Here is a 16607-nt window from a genome sequence, read left to right on the forward strand (position 1 = left end):
ATGTTGGGAGAAGGAAGGTAGCTAATGGGTAGCCTAGTGCTGTACACTGCTAGACAATCCTCTGCGGGTGTGGTCACGCCCCCGGCACTTTGTGGTCACGCCCCTATCATGACATGACTACACACCCCTATCCTGCTGCCAGGAACTGACATATTATGAGATATGTATGCTTTATGTGCGTTTATTAACGTAAATGTGCTATAAATGCAGATTGGTTTGAAGAAGCCCTAAAGGAACATGACAATTAAAAAATTCTCATGTACACGTATGCTAGAATTGTTCACATATTATGTAGGGGTCTTTTTATGATCCCAACGTGATAGCCATCAATTATGCATCGCTGCAAATGTGTAGTGCTGCAAATCGCAGCAATGCATAATAAAATACCATTGTAATTTACAATGCTGGGGCTGCTCTAAGACTCCAGAGAAGACCCCCCTCCTCCATGAATATTTTGTACTGTTTACTGGCAGCCTACCACTGTCGGTGAATGGAAGAAGTGCGCTGCACATGTAAGTAGCACTTCCACAGGTTGCGGGAACCAGCGAACCCAGAGAGGCTTCAGCTGTTTCCCATTATAAAAGACAGGTAACACTATCTCAGGATGGCGTTACTTTGCTGCTAAAAGCAAAGCTTTTCACAACTTAATGAATTGATGAGTGCTGCAGTCTCCATAAACGTCTATGGGGACAGAAGTAACCACCATTAATGGGGTTACTCCAGTGTTAACACTTTCTTAAATAGCATAAAGCGGTGAAAGAGCTTTTTGCCTGCATTTAGACTGACATTTTGGTTCTTCAATTGGCCGCATTACGGGTAAAAGTAACGCTGCCTGCGCATTATTACGGTAATAATGCGCTTAATGCGCTTAATTACCGTTATTACGGTAGTTTAACCAACAGGTTTTTGCCGGGTTAAAATTACTGTAATAACGCCGCACTAATTCTGGGGGAATTCTATTCCCCCCATAGTGTCTCTCTGAGTATGCATTTTCAATTCAGCATCAACTACATTTCTGGTAAATATGTACAGATTTTATTGTGTTTTAAAATCCATATCCAGGTTTTGCTACAGTGTGTCAACGTATGCAGCAGGGGCAGGCTGGGCTAGAGGGCTGGGGGGCAGGGGGGGGGGTGTATCTGCCCCCAGGGCCGCTCCCATAGTGGGCTACCTTGGGCTGGTCCACCTGCATTTTTTTCCTTTAAAATAGGCAACTGAGTCAAGTCTTGACCCCCCGGGCTGAAATTTGCCAGCCCTCCCCTGGTATGCAGCTCTTATGAGCTGGTTTAAATACAAAGGAGTTTAAGAGAAACTACCGTACAGACTTCCATCTCCTCAAATGAGTGTCGCTTGACAGATTCACTCAGTTGAAAGGATGATTTGATGGCAGTCAAATCTGAAAGTACAAAAAGCAGCCTGTAAAGTTGATGGTATCAATGTGTGCGTTAGCAGCCAGCTGTCAGATCTGCATTATTAAATATTAGTTTGATTTGATCAAGCAGGTTTGAAAATCAGTTTGTCTGATTATCACATGTGCATAAGATTATCAGCCAAGCATATTGCTTTTGGTGTATAATAGGTTTTTGTTACATCTGAGCATACGTACACACCACTATTTTTGTAACTATTGCCTTGTTCGCTTGTACTTTCGTTGAAGTGAAAGAAAAAGTATTGTATGCAATTTACATTAAACTTAACAAGAGACCCTGAATGAGGCCCTTGCAGTAAATTTGTTTAGCCAGACCAACATTGGTGGGAATGAGCAGTGCATTATATTGGCCGATCGTGGGCAGGTATCAGCATCAAAAGAATTAACATCAATGTGGGAGTGGTTTTTCTGCAGGGGCAGGGCTTATCATGACAGGTATTAAATAAGTCCTGCCCCCCACCTGGTGGTGTTAATTACTTTGAAGTTAATCTCTGCCCCATATCATGCAGTGCAGTACAAATAGACCTCAATCTGACCCAGGGGAGGGCTGGCAAATTTCAGCCTGGGGGGCAAGTCTCAAAAAATGCAGGGGGTCCAGTGACCCAGCCCAAGGTAGTCCTCTATGGGACCAGCCCGGTAGGCAGATGCCTCTCTGCCCCCCATTCCAACCAGTCCCTGATTTGACCCATTCCATCTATGAGATATTTGTTCGTCTCAGAACTTAGCAATTACTCTTTTCCTAAATTCACTTGACCCTGAGTTAACTCAGGAGAAGGATAAGTGCTAAGTTCTGGTGCAGACAAATATTTCATGAATGAAATGAGTCATGTTGACGTGTCTACTTTCCTCAGTTTGCACAAGCACACCATGATTTCCACACAGGTCTATGGAGCTAGATGTTTGCAGAGAAGCAGCAGTTGGCACAGGCAGAGAGGAGGCTTTGGGTGGAGTGAAGGCTCTCCTAGTAAAGCAACTCTTGTGGAACAGGGTAAAAAGAGATTTTGTGCAGAGTGCAATTATTAATGACATAAAGTAGGTGGTGCTGCTAAGTGGCATTATTTCCTATGGGACTAGCTCAAAGCTGCTATGGATCGGGTTGTGTTCTATACTTTTAATAGAACGTGTTTTGCGTTTCCAAGTTGCATTTTGGTGGAGAAGTGCATTTTCCAGGTGTGATACAATCAATATAATTAAAAGCGATAGACAAACACACACACACAAAATTGCCACTTGTAATAAAGGCAGTTTTGAGGTCCCCTTGCTTTTATGATTAATATATATGAGGTTAAGCCCAGCAATATTTAGCAGTAAACAGAAAAGTTTATTTAATTGAGGATGGTACTGAAGGGGTAGGTAGGTGGACTTTTATGTGACCGTTACATTTTTACACAGTACACTTCCAAAAAATTGTACGACTCTGAACACATTGAGGTGCACTTCGAGTTTGCAGAGGTGTTTCCCAAGACCTGAGATTAGGTGTGCGCCTTCAGATGCACTAGCTAGACTATCGGGTTACACCAGCGCAAATCCAACACATTTTACAGTGGTTGCATAGAGTAGATGAGATCCCTCTGTGTAGGGAATGGATACAAATTGATTCTGGATATGGCATAAATGTAACCAGTTTAAGTCTACATTTCATTGTATAAGGGACATCCTTATAATCAGTTCTTCTAGTGTCATTTACCTAAGATTACCCACTGGTACATCTGAACGAAAGCCTTTCATGGTGTCAGGAGCTGTAAACACGGCTAAAGGAGTCATATTTGGAATGCAGGAAAGGGTCAGCAAGGTTTGGAACGTTCAGTGCAGGAAAGCAGATTTAAATGATAAACATTTCTAAAAAGACTAGAAATGAAAAGCAGGGGAGATTTCTGAACAGAGACAGCGTTCTTTGTTTTATCAGATTTTAATTAGTCCCCAATGATCCACACACCTGCATACAGGGCCCTCTAACTGCAGCTGTGTATGGCTGCAGGTTTTGCAATATCCAACCACATATATTTCAGACTTTTTGCAGAACACACAGAAACCAGAGTCATTTATCATGCATTAAGAAAGAAAAAAAGAATCTTGGAAGTAAATCAAATGTGATGGAAACATAAAAGTCTTTACATTTAGAGTGCACATTTTGTAGAACCAGCCAAAAAGACACGTCAGTAATTGTGCAATTCATTCAAATTGCCCAAAGTACATATTACTTAAAAAAAACAAAAAAACATTGATTTTGTTTATTTGGACATTAGTGGTAATTTCAACATTGTCCCAGAATGTCATTGTAATACAAATAGCAGAGGTGAAAAACAGCTGTGAGCGCTGTTGCCCTAATAACATAATGTTATCTGATGCATGTTTGCAAAGATAATTTGTGTCTTCCTTATTGGGCCCAGGACCACTGACAAGACATTACTATGTTGTCCACCATTATCTGCCACAGCCAGGCTGTATGAATGCATGTAGGGGTACAGCTGTAAATGTATTCACAGAGGGCCTGTTTCAGGGCGAGATGTATGTACGTTTACATAGCGTATCTTTGCCTTTTTTTTTGCGCTACACATGCTCAGAAAGCGCACTACGCAACACCAGATATATCGACCTGCGACTTTTTGGCACTCACCAATCCTTACGCCTGAGGAGGTATGACAAGGGAGGGTAGGGGTGTTCTAACGTAGACAGTGAGGGCGTGCTTGAGCATTTCGCAAACTGATTCAGACTTGGGGGTATATTTACTAAACTGCGGGTTTGAAAAAGTAGAGATGTTGCCTATAGCAACCAATTAGATTCTAGCTTTCATTTGTTTAGTACATTCTACAAAATGATAGCTAGAATCTGATTTGGTTGCTATAGGCCACATCTCCACTTTTTCAAACCCGCAGCTTGATGAATTTACACCTAGGACGTCATCGCAGATACATTTGAAAAAGCTGTCTTATGTGCAGGTGGTCAGGGGCGGGTGCAAGTAGCAGATGAAGATAATGACAAACATCAGAAATAGAGAACCGTTTATATTTAGAGGTTTGAGAATGATTCACAGATGCTTATTGAGACTTTAGTAGTTGCTCTGCCATAGATTGGGATTTGCAGAGCATGTTGTAACGTGTTTGCTTTTCTATACATGTCGGGAAGTTGCTTCTGCTGTATTAGCTAGGTTAAATGATGCTTCATAGCAAGTGCACTCGTAACATATAACATAAAAGGACTTTGTACATGTTTGCAAGTTGGACATAAGTGTCTGAAGTGTGTCTGTTGTTAAGCGTATGGTTCCGCTACTCATTCAGACCTGGATAGATCTTCTACTCTGAATACGGTGTACATACATATACACACGTGTGACTTTTTCAATCACAAGTTTCACTTCCGCTTGCGTTACACTCTGAATCCAGCCCAGACCAAACTTATAATACATATATACAATATACAGTTATGTGAAAAATTAGGTATACCCACTTTCAAATTAAGATTTTGGAATTGCCAAGTCAAAGTTCAGACCTCAACCACACTGAGAAACTGTGGTTGCATCTTAAGAGAGCTATGGACAAATGCCCTCAATGAATTGAAGCAATGATTTAAGGACCAGAATGCTTGAAATATGATTTTAGAGCATGATAATTTCCTTCATTATGTGATTACTTCAAGTTATTGATGCTAAAAGAGGGGTTCTACAAGCTACTGAATTGTGTGGTGCACTTACTTACTTTTTGTCACCCACCGGACCCAACGTCAGGTGGTTACTTACCGGATCTAGCATCCGGCATTCTCTCTTTTCTCTTTCCATGCTGCCCCTGCTCTGCCTCACAACATGGGCACTTCCTAGTTCTTCTAGTTGCAGTCAGCTGGCTGGCGATGTCAACAGGCTGCCTGATTCAAATCAGGCATGCATATTTAAACAGCACTCTGTGCACTGTTAGTGCCAAAGAATTATGTATATCTAGCTCCAGAACTTGTTTTCCCACTGGTTTCATTATTCTGTCTCCGTTTTTTTTTTTCTCACTCCGTCCCTGACCTCTTCGTGTTCCTGACCTGGCTCACCTGACTCTCTTCTGGTTTCTGACTTAGTAATATGCATGGGTCTTCCAGTGACCTGACCTTGGTTTGCTTGACCTTTCTTGTACTTGCCGTTCACTGCCACACTTTCTTTGGCTTCTGGCTTGACACTCCAAGGGGCAGATCTGAGGAGTGAGGACCGCGGCCTCCAGACTTCCTACAAACCCAGGGATCTGTTAGACAATGCGTCCTTATTCTTACAAAGCATACCTTGCTTGACATTAGGGAACCTGCTACCACCAGACATCCCGTTGTGCAACTTTTTCACTTTTTTTTATTTTTTTACTTCGTCATGCTGGCTTATGTTTTGTTGAATAACTAATAACAAACAAATTTTGTTATGTGTTTTTTGTCCCATGGGAGCTGTGACAAATTTTAGGACTCGGTGAGGAGAAGATGATTGTTAATTATATGTCCTAATATGTAAAAACAGAGGTTTGAAAGAGGGTGTACTTCACAATACTGTAAATCCTATTATACACATCCCACAGCCTGCAGAAAAGTAACTGTGCAAGAAATGGAGGTGGAAAGGGCCTTTCCCATCATGATTTAAGCAGTACATCTGCCCTAGAATTGAAAGAAGACTTGTTTATAAACACACTGGACTACCCAGGGAATATAAAACATAGAAAACCATTATCTTGACATTTTATAACAGGAAGATCCCTATATATTAAACAATAGATTATTTCATGACAATGGTCCTTTAGCCATACCTCCAATTAGACCTGTTTGTGGCAGACAGTCACAATTTTAGGATTCAAAAGAAGGGGGGTGTGGCTGAGCTAAAATGAGGATGTAGAGCAGGGGTCAGGGAACTTTTTTACCTTTTACCCAAAATATATTTAATTACGCCCCCCAACGTTACCCCCTTGATTTGAAAGGAAGGAAATCATATATTATTAATTATTGGGAATTTAAAATTTTATTGAATCTATTCAAAACTTCTTTGAAAGCTTCAACTTCAAAACTTCAGGTTTTGTAGAAATGATGTTGTTTCATTTTTGATACGAGAGCATCAATATTGGGGCATTTTGATGTCGTAGCAATTTGGATACAGTTTTCAGCGTCCAATCGATTTCTCTGATTTGTTTTTATGTTCGTTAGAGTGAAAAATCCTTGTTCGCAAAGGTAGGTTGTTGCAAAAGGCAGCAACTTTTTGACTGCCTCCTCATGTGCAATTTTGAATGACTTTGCAGCTGTTGACATCCAAAAATATGACAGATCTGCTTTGTTTTCAAATGCAATACGTGCTTCATTATTGCATCGAAGCTCAAGAAGTGCCTCTGCCAACCCTTGAGGCTCTTCTGGTACAACCGCAATTTCACATTTGAAGGGGTCTACAATCCAACTGACAGCATGTGAATCAGCAGCATTACTCCCAGGAATTTCATATTTACCCCATTTGGGGTAATTTACCCCTGTTCCCTGACCACTGATGTAGAGGAACAGATCAGGCTTTGGTTGGTGGATCAGGGCCATGGCTTGGACGATAGGGTTATTTTGTCCCATTTCTTCTTTATAAAATGTTAGCAGTTTTGTTTCAGCTTAGTTTAGTTATGTGGGGTATGAAGTGAGAAAAACACAGACACTCCAACCTGACCCCTTCCTCCCTGTACAAAATACTCTGTCCCCCAACTTTTTACTTAATTTACTGTAGCAGTTACATGGGCTGAATTCATTCATTGATGAGCAAACACAAAACTCATCCCAGGTAACTTCAACTGGAAGGGGTCATGTTGGAGTGTTTAAAAGAGGAACAGATCACTGTCCCCTGGGTACAGTGGACCATATGGATGGTTAATGTGTGCTTCTTGTGCAATTTCTTTAAAATACTAAATACAAAGGTTAACAAGAGATTATCAAACGCTCAACTCAGGCTAGAATAAAACCTCACAAAAATATGAAAAAACAATAGTAACAAAAATGGTTATATAATAATATAAATACATTATTCTAATTAGGATATGTTTGTATCATTATCCCTTAAACATGTCTTAGGCATTAGTACAGTTTGATTCTAAGAAGTATTGAAGCTTGTCAGAGCCAGTTCAAACATGCAGCCTGGTTACATCTTCAAAATTGCAGTTGAAAGCCGTATTAAGTGTCATTATTTCCTGGAAAGCTTACTAATCATACTATCTCACATAGGTAGTGACAAAATAAGTGTCATCTTGTGTGTTGTGTATGGTATGTTTTACAGAAAGTCCTATTAACCAATACACAGTTAGCTTTGATTAGTGTTACCAGATCAGTAAAGTAAATGAAATAGGCTTCATGTCTGGATTTCAGTTATTTCACATGCATTCTGCATGTCTACATAGTAAAATCTGGAGGATTCATATAAACTAACTGCAGTGCAACCATTGAGAATATATATAACATTTGTGTAAAGATTAATGACCTCTTAATCCTTTCCTTGGCAGGTCTAGCAGGGTAGCGTTAAGACATGGGCCCGGAGCAGAAATCACATTACTGGGCCTCAAACAAATTCAAGGGGTAGCTTGCAGTTGTAGCCCTAAAATAGGGTGTATCAAGTTTTAAATGATGCAATGTGAGGGCTTTATACATTTTAAATGCAACGTTATAGTTTTGAAACATTACCCATTGCTCTCCCTTAATTGATTTATGGAGGTCCCTTGCACAGAACCCCCCTTCCCTGTGCTATTTGTGGTCATATGGTATCTCCACAAAACAGGGTTTGATGCTTGAGTAGGCCACAAGCCAAACTGTGTCGGCACTGCTTCCTGCTCTCGTCATTGATGACGCCAAAAGTCGCCAGTATTATTGATCTGGGATCTCAAATATCATTGGCCGACAATGCAAAACGTAGGACTGGACTAGCAGTCTATTCACACAGCGGCCCCTCTTTTGTGGGGACCTTGTAGAATCATGAACGCCAACAGCACCAAGGAGAGGTCCCAGGGGAGGGACTCCCATACCATAACTTGGCTAAGTTGTTAACATTCAAATATTCCTCATCAAGGTAGAATTTACTTTAGGAATTTGAGACAAAATATCAGAGTTCTTTTAGAATTTGGTACACGCTTATACTAGACATAGGCTTAGATAACACTTTGGTCTGTAGTCAAAACAAGGGTTAGACTTAATACATGAGTAAAGTTAGAACTATGGGGTTAAGATTAAGCATGTAAACTGCATTGGAAACTGAGACGGGCATAGGAATCACTGACAGTGACACATAAAACACAATGTTAGGTAAGCATTTTTTATTTTTATTTTTTATTCTGACCCAGGAGATCTTAGAAAGCAACTCAGAGTAAAGGAGGCTCCCTCTTTCAATCAAGGGATCTAGTAAATAAATGGACCTGCATGAAAATTGGTTGGGAACTCCGAAATGTCTACCTCCACTGTGTGTAAGCTACAGGTGTCCTTCAAGTATGTTGGCACTTCATGAATAACAAGGGAAAAGACAGTCATTATTATAATTTAGTTGCAAAATATACATTCAAATAAAAACATATCTTTGATTAGGTTCTGTAAATTATATGTAATCTTGCGGGGAATTAATAATCAAAACAGGGTAAAATTGTTGGAATGAACCAGATTCTGATGGATTTATCTGTGTTAAATATTGACACACCCACAGGTCCTGTGTTGTATGTGTCACTGTCAGTGATTCCTGTGCCCGTCTCAGTTTTCAATGCAGTTTACATGCGTATCAATGCCACAATTGGAAAAATGAGGTCCAAGAACTTTAGTGTTTTGTGTGATACAAAAAAACTGTATTAAAATGACATTAAATATTGGGTGGTTATTTATATAGCGCCACTAATTCAGCAGCGCTGTACAGAGAACTCATTCACATCAGTCCCTGCCCCATTGGAGCTTACAGTCGAAATTCCCTACTAGTATGTTTTTGGGGTGTGGGAGGAAACCAGAGTACCCAAAGGAAACTCACACAAACACAGGGAGAACATACAAACTCCACACAGATAAGGCCATGGTTGGGAATCGAACTCATGACCCCAGTGATGTGAGGCAGAAGTGCTAACCACTACGCTACTGTGCTGCTGGTTTTTAAATACTTGGGCAGAATAGCATCAGAAATGTTATATGTGTTGTAAAAGTCTTGGTATGTAGTTATAAACTTACTTCTCCCATGAAAGAAAAGGCATCCAAGATGACCAGATACATTCATCGTCTTATAAAAAACATCATATAATTTGGGTAATATACATTTTTTCAGGTATACATGAGTATGTAGAAGAAATATCAAGATATATACAATTTTTTGGTTTTAAATAAGAGATTTATATGCAGAAGACAAATGTTCTTTTATTGATCAGCGTATTGATCTTTGTAAAATCGGCACCACTACTTTTGTTAGGCGTAGGTAGACTGATGTCTCTGTTATGGTTTCCTGCATCAACAAGTAGGCAGCTCTCGACACTCCCTCCCACTCTCCAATGATCTCCTGCTCCGGAATCCATGAACCACGCTATTAACCAGGGCAACACAAGCTGTGCATTCATTCTAAGCTTCAGGTTGCCAGAGAAAACAAACCATAGAGAGAGCTAAAAAATATTGTTTACAGGGCCTGTACTGACTGTGCTGTTCTCTGAATTATCTGAGGCCAAGTAAGGTGCAGAGAATTTAGAGGTCAATTCTTGTCACGTAAAACTTTTCTAGTTTACATTATTTCTTAAGCATTAAGAATCGAAAACTTGTGACAGAAAAAGTAAAAAGAGCTCAAAGTTGCATAAACTCTTCTCTTTATTCTCACAGGTGACTAATGTCCAGGCTGTGAGCCACGGGCGACCAAGTTGTTGTTTAACTTCTGAAACTTTGGGGCAGGTGGTGGCTTTTGAGACCTGCTTTTTATTGACAACCCTATTCAGAGCAAAGAGTGGTTGATAAATTTAAGCAAGATTAGTATTTTATTGAAGTCAGTGGTCTGTAGCAGCATGAAGAATGTCAGGATAAATTAGTATAGCAAAAACCATGCTTTATCTGAACCCAATGTTGTAACTAATTTCCTTTTGGAACCCCCTGCATGTTCAACATGACAAATTACTTCACCCATATATTTATTATTTGTCAATTGACTGAAAATTATGGGAAATTTAGAGGGCATATTGATCAATATGGGCCTGATTCATTAAGGATCTAAAATTAAGAAGTTTTTCTTATTTAAGTCTCTTGGACAAAACCATGTTACAATGCAAGGGGTGCAAATTAGTATTCTGTTTTGCACATAAGTTAAATACTGACTGTTTTTTCATGTAGCACACAAATACTTGATAGCTTACTTGTACACTGGAATTTAAAGTTGATATTTGTGTGTTACATGAAAAAAACAGTCAGTATTTAACTTATGTGCAAAACAGAAAACTAATTTGCACCCCTTGCATTGTAACATGGTTTTGTCCAGGAGACTTAAATAAGAAGTTTCTTAAGTTAAGATCCTTAATGAATCAGGCCCTATGAGATGATAAGTATGATTTCTTTATCACCACTTAATCTCAGCATAAAAAAATCACTTATCACTGCAAATTATCAATAAAGTGTCACCAGGACAGCTGGGCGTTACTAAGCTGTCCCAGCAAACTTAGGTATGGGTAAGGGTTAGCGCACCACTTTGCATATGTGTGACCTGGGTAGCTGGTTTGTGCAGAATTTAGTTTTCAGCTCCACTGATTAGACATAAAATAAATTGTGCAAAACTAGATTAAAAAAAAATTAAAATTTCAAAACCATTCAACTTTTCAATGGCAAAAATGCTTTATTCCAATAATAATTTTAATCTGTTATCAGCATCTGGAGATGGCAGTAGCAAAAAAAGTTTTGCAATATTGCAGCGGTACATGTACAGCCATCATGCATGTTAAATAGGTTTCCCCATCCAAATCTTATCTGCGTTTTGGGTAAGCCCTTGATGTATAGTGCAAAGCCTTATTGCTGAGGACAACAGACATTAATGGTATTTTTTTTACACTCTTAGTAGAACTTTGCACACATGCAAGCCTGTATATACTATATAGGCTAAAATGGTGGAAACACATCACTTACAAGCTGACAATATACAGAGACAGCTAAGAGCGGGAAATAAAGGTACAGTATTTGTGAATAAGGTCCATTTGATAAATGACTTATTGAGTTCTAGACTGATATGTCCAAAGGATCAGCAAAAGTGAGACACAGGCCCCACAATTGACATTCTTTTCATAGCGTCTATATTCTTCAACATTATCTGTGACACAATGTCTTTCATGCCATGTTAAATGCTTGGTGTTTTTGGCTTTGGATAGTATACTTTATTTTATCTATGTGGCTTTTAGTCTTCTAAGCTGCATTCAGCAGGGTGCAATCATCATTATCATCATCTATTTATATATATATATATATATATATATATATATATATATATATATATATATATAGCGCCACTAATTCCGCAGTGCTGTACAGAGAACTAAGCACTTCTATTTATACTAACTATATAGTTTTCCACCTTCTTATAAATTTATTGGCATGAACACAAAACACATTGCTTTATATTTCTGACTCACTTCTGTGGTTTGCAGCTATGTATTTGTATTGTAAATTGAAGAAAATATAATTATGTCTGGCTAATTCAAGATAAAGTAAGTACTACCATTCCTCCAGTTTGCCTCTCTTTACCCAGGGCACAGGTTTTGATTTTCCAATTGACTTGTTGCATCTGAAGTAAATAACTGATTAGTGTTGGTAACTTGGAATAGATTGATGTCCAATCAGAATCAACCCACATGGTGTGCGTTTCTTCAGTCCTGAGGTACCTGGTTATGTCTTCAGGATTTCTTAGTGTTGGCAAAAAAAAAAGCGATAATTAGACAGTGAGATCTATGACAATCCTCAATACATGACTTGTGAGGGTACCTGAAGACCACAGCTGGGATACACACGACTAGAGAGAGAAAAGATAGTAAACATGCATTTCTTAAATAGTAATAACTGAAAGAACTTACTACTAAATGGGTCTTATATAAATGCACTATTTTACACCGCTAACAATTGATTGCGTTAAATGATGTTGTACAAGGATGTAGGCATGTGCTGTGTTGGTCTGTCTTCCATCAGGTAATGGATCATAAAGCAAGTTACCTCATGGAAAACAGGCTGAAACTGCACAGAGCTGAACGCTATGTGCAACGCACCAGACCATTAACGGAGCAAAATGGTGCTTGTGTCTGAGGATTTAAACGTGTTCAGACGATGTAGAAATGTGGAAGATAAATAGATGTTACTTTGTGAACCCTTGAAGATAAATAATTGAGTTAAAGGGATTATAACCTATTTTACTGGCAAATTCCCTTTAAGATGCCTCCTATCAGATCTATGTTTTAAGTGCAAAACTTTACGTAGAGACCAGTGTGCTTCTGCAGATCTGTCTGTATATTTAACACTTCAGCACTAAATTAATTAGGACAATAAACCGGCTTCAGACTCCAGCTGCCTTGCACATGCCCATAGTTACAAAGCGTTGTCTTGGTTACGGTGCAGATAATATACATTTAGTAATGTGAAACATAACACAGGCCTCGTCAGGCGCTGAGGGAATGGCTGTGGGGAGGATTATAGGCCTGGGCTGTACTGATAAATAAAGCCTATTGGGTCTGTAGTTGCCTTACATTTAATTACATTTAATTCTGATTAGAGACCAAACAAGGTACATATGTTGTTTTATATGTTTCATAATACTATTACATTTTGAAGTAGCTTACTTAAGAACAGTATAAAAATAAAAATATATTACTTGCTAAGCAAGATCCGTCACAGACTATGGCTAATATTGAAAGAGTCATTAACGCTAAAATCCAAGTTATATAATATAAAAGAGCTACTAATAATATTCACCAGTACATAGGCTACGTTAACGTTTCAGGAACATATCAGCAATTAGATATTTACCAAAAAAAATAATAATATATATGGGACAATTAACTTCCTACTGTAAATGATATGGATGAACGCTTTAGAACATGGATAGTCACAAAATATTGTATTATAAGAGACCCACTTTCAGTTATTATTACTACTGTTTAAGAAATGCATGCTTGATACATTTTTGTATGTGTTTCTCATCTTTGGTCTTCAGAGTACCCTTACAGTCATGTTTTCTGGATTCTCATTATCACACAGAGATTAATTCATATTTTTGACTGTACAATTATCTATTTTTCCCCACAGAGGGAAATCCTGAAAACATAACCAGGCAGGGGCGCACGCAGGGGGGTTTTCTGGTTCTCCAGAAACCCCCCTTGTGTGCAGAGGATCCTATAATACTATTATAGGATCCTCTACTTTATTAATCCTATAATACAATATTTATATATATCACACAGCTCTGCATCTCAACCCTGCAGACTCACCAGAAATGGAGTCTGGGTCTATGAATCAAAACACTATACAAGATTGCCCTGTAACCCAATAATATATATATATATATATATATATATATATATATATATATATATATATATATATATATATATATATATATATATATATATATATATATATATATGTATGTGTGTGTGTGTTTTTTATGTTTTATTTTTGCTTTGTTACGAATTCATCTATTTGGAATACCTTCCCTTAAAAATCCTGCATCTGCCCATGCCAGATACTTCAGAACTGGAGTGGAGAAGCCTCAGCTTACATTTAATAAATACACTTATAAAGTGCAGGTGTCGCACCAGCCTGAATCTGTTGTGGACCAGGGCCCTCTTAAGAACATCTTGGGCCCCCGGGCACAGCAGTGCACCGGGGCCCATATATATATATATATATATATATATATATGCAAAAAAAAATGATTATATATATATATATGGGCCCTGCAGCCCAGGGGGGCCCGTCGGAGGTAGTAAAAAAAAAAAAAAAAAAGACAATACTTACCTCGCGGTCAGCTGGCGATCCGGCTCCCTCCATGGTCCCCTCCTCCGTCGCGCTCCGCAGTGCATGTCGGGCGTGATGTCATCACGCCCGCCCGACATCCATTGCGGAGCGCGATGGAGGAGGAGACCATGGAGGGAGCCGGATCGCCAGCTGACCGCGAGGTAAGTATTGTCTTTTTCTTTTATTTACAGGTTCTTTTTTTTTTCTGCCTCAGACGGGCCCCCCTGGGCTGCAGGGCCCCCGGGCACCTGCCCATTGTACCCAATGGGAAAGACGGCCCTGTTGTGGACCCCTCCTCCCCTTCGATCGGCGTGCTCTGAGATGACCCATGATCTCTTAATTAACTGAAGGTGGAATCCACTGTATAAACCAATAAATGTAATACATTAACAATAAAAGGAGTAGGTAGTCATTGCAGTGAAGTGTGCAAAATACAATAAGAAAACATCATGTTCAGTGGTATTGTCATGTCAGGAAGTGTATTGTCCCTATATGTCAACAGTAAGCAAATAGTAATAAAAGGTTGGCAGGTTGAATTAAAATAAACCATGGTTTCAAACCTAATATTTTCACTCAAATAATGGAACAATATTTTGATTCACATAAGAGGTTAACATACTTCTGTAATCATTTTCATGAGTTAATTATTTGGGTGTACACAGTATGCTTGCTAAGGTGTCGTGTGTTTTGTCTTTTATATTATTTACTGAAAAATGTAAGAAAGTGACAAACAATAGTGGTAAACATTTTGCACTGTTTTTCAATACATGTATATTTTAAGCTACATGTTTCTCAGTTCTGTTTGCCACAAAACGTGCTACAACACACGAGAGTAAAGGCAATGAGTGGCCACCTGATGTGTCTTACAGTAGTGGTATAATGCAGTTGTAATATTCAAGCTTTTCATGATCTGCAATACATTATGTTGTAAAACCTATCTAAGGGGGGCATTTCCTTGTAGAAACATTATGGGTGTTATTTAATAAAATAGTGTTCAAGCAGCAACCATTCAGGTTATATTTGGTATTTTTGTAACATAATTTTGAAAAGGAACGTCAACATTTGATTGGCTGCTGAGAGTTACAATACAGCTTTGCAGATAGCGCACTGTTATTAAATAAGCCCCAATGTCACACAAATAAACCAACGGAATATTAGTTACACAGCTGGCTTTTAGAGGGTCATACCTGCACCACTTACCCAACCAAGGACTAATGTTACAAAAGGGGTTTTCAACAGCAAAGACCATACTGAGTACAAACAAAAACTCATTTGCATCAAATATCATATTTAGTTAAAAATAGTTTATTTGTTGAACGGCTTGTATATACTTTTGGTATACAAATATATGTTTACATTTTTATCATGGGTGATATGTGCATTGGGGAACGAGAACTGTTAAGCTTTTATAAAGTCTTTACTATACTATGATTATAAAATAATGAGCTACGAGAATAGAATACTATGTGTCTATTGATAGAATGTGATGTTTTGGGCCTTCACACTTATATATAGATCAGAACGAGTAGTGTTTAACCTGAGCACTGTTTTATGGTCACCCTAAGTCTGTGTGCCCAGCTTGGAGGTTAGCTCGTTACTATTTCAGGCGAGCTGTACAGAGCTTCTCTTGGCCAAACCTTCATAAGTTGACGTGTGTTTCTTTTCATTCTCCACAGGGCATGAAGCCAGACAGTTTCTATAAAGTTAAAGTCCCAGAGCTTAAAGAGATCATCGAAGGCTGTATACGCATGAACAAGAATGAAAGGTAAGCTCACCTCAAGGAGATCAGTACTAGACTGACCTGAAGACATGACAATGGCTGCTCAGGGGCTTTCGCGAGAGGTGTGGAGTAACGATTAGGGTGTTGGTCTTGTACAAACAAAGGTTTAACTTCAGTGTATATTTTAATCACATTTATTTTCATATTCAGTTCATGCTTATTTCAAGACTCTGTCATGGAAAATTAGGTACATGTGTTTTCTGTGTGGTTGAATATGTATATCAGTGTTTAATAAGTATGCCCTCCTTCTTTTTTTTCCTTTGGTCTTTTTACTAATAGGGAAAATCATAATGTTGAGAAGCAAAAATATTAAAACAGTATTCGTAAGTGATGTATTTCAACAATAGGGCATCAGAAAAAGTAACATAAATAATAACTAATCATATGAAATTTGGATACACTTCTCCATTAATTCTGAAGTATCTAAAGTGTTTCTTTACTGAGAGTTAG

At 38.6% G+C, this 16607-nt stretch overlaps 1 protein-coding gene across 1 annotated transcript in view; it reads left to right on the forward strand.

The window, feature by feature from the left end:
- WNK4 (WNK lysine deficient protein kinase 4) overlaps positions 1-16607 on the forward strand; it is a 161546-nt gene that overhangs the window by 95869 nt on the left and 49070 nt on the right. Inside the window, exon 5 of the mRNA XM_075177399.1 lies at positions 16054-16142. Within this exon, the coding sequence (XP_075033500.1) occupies positions 16054-16142 (89 nt within the window). The remainder of the gene's footprint in view (positions 1-16053; positions 16143-16607) is intronic.

This window comes from Mixophyes fleayi, chromosome 6 (genome assembly GCF_038048845.1).
Source record: "Mixophyes fleayi isolate aMixFle1 chromosome 6, aMixFle1.hap1, whole genome shotgun sequence".
NCBI classification, from domain to species: Eukaryota; Metazoa; Chordata; class Amphibia; order Anura; family Limnodynastidae; genus Mixophyes; species Mixophyes fleayi.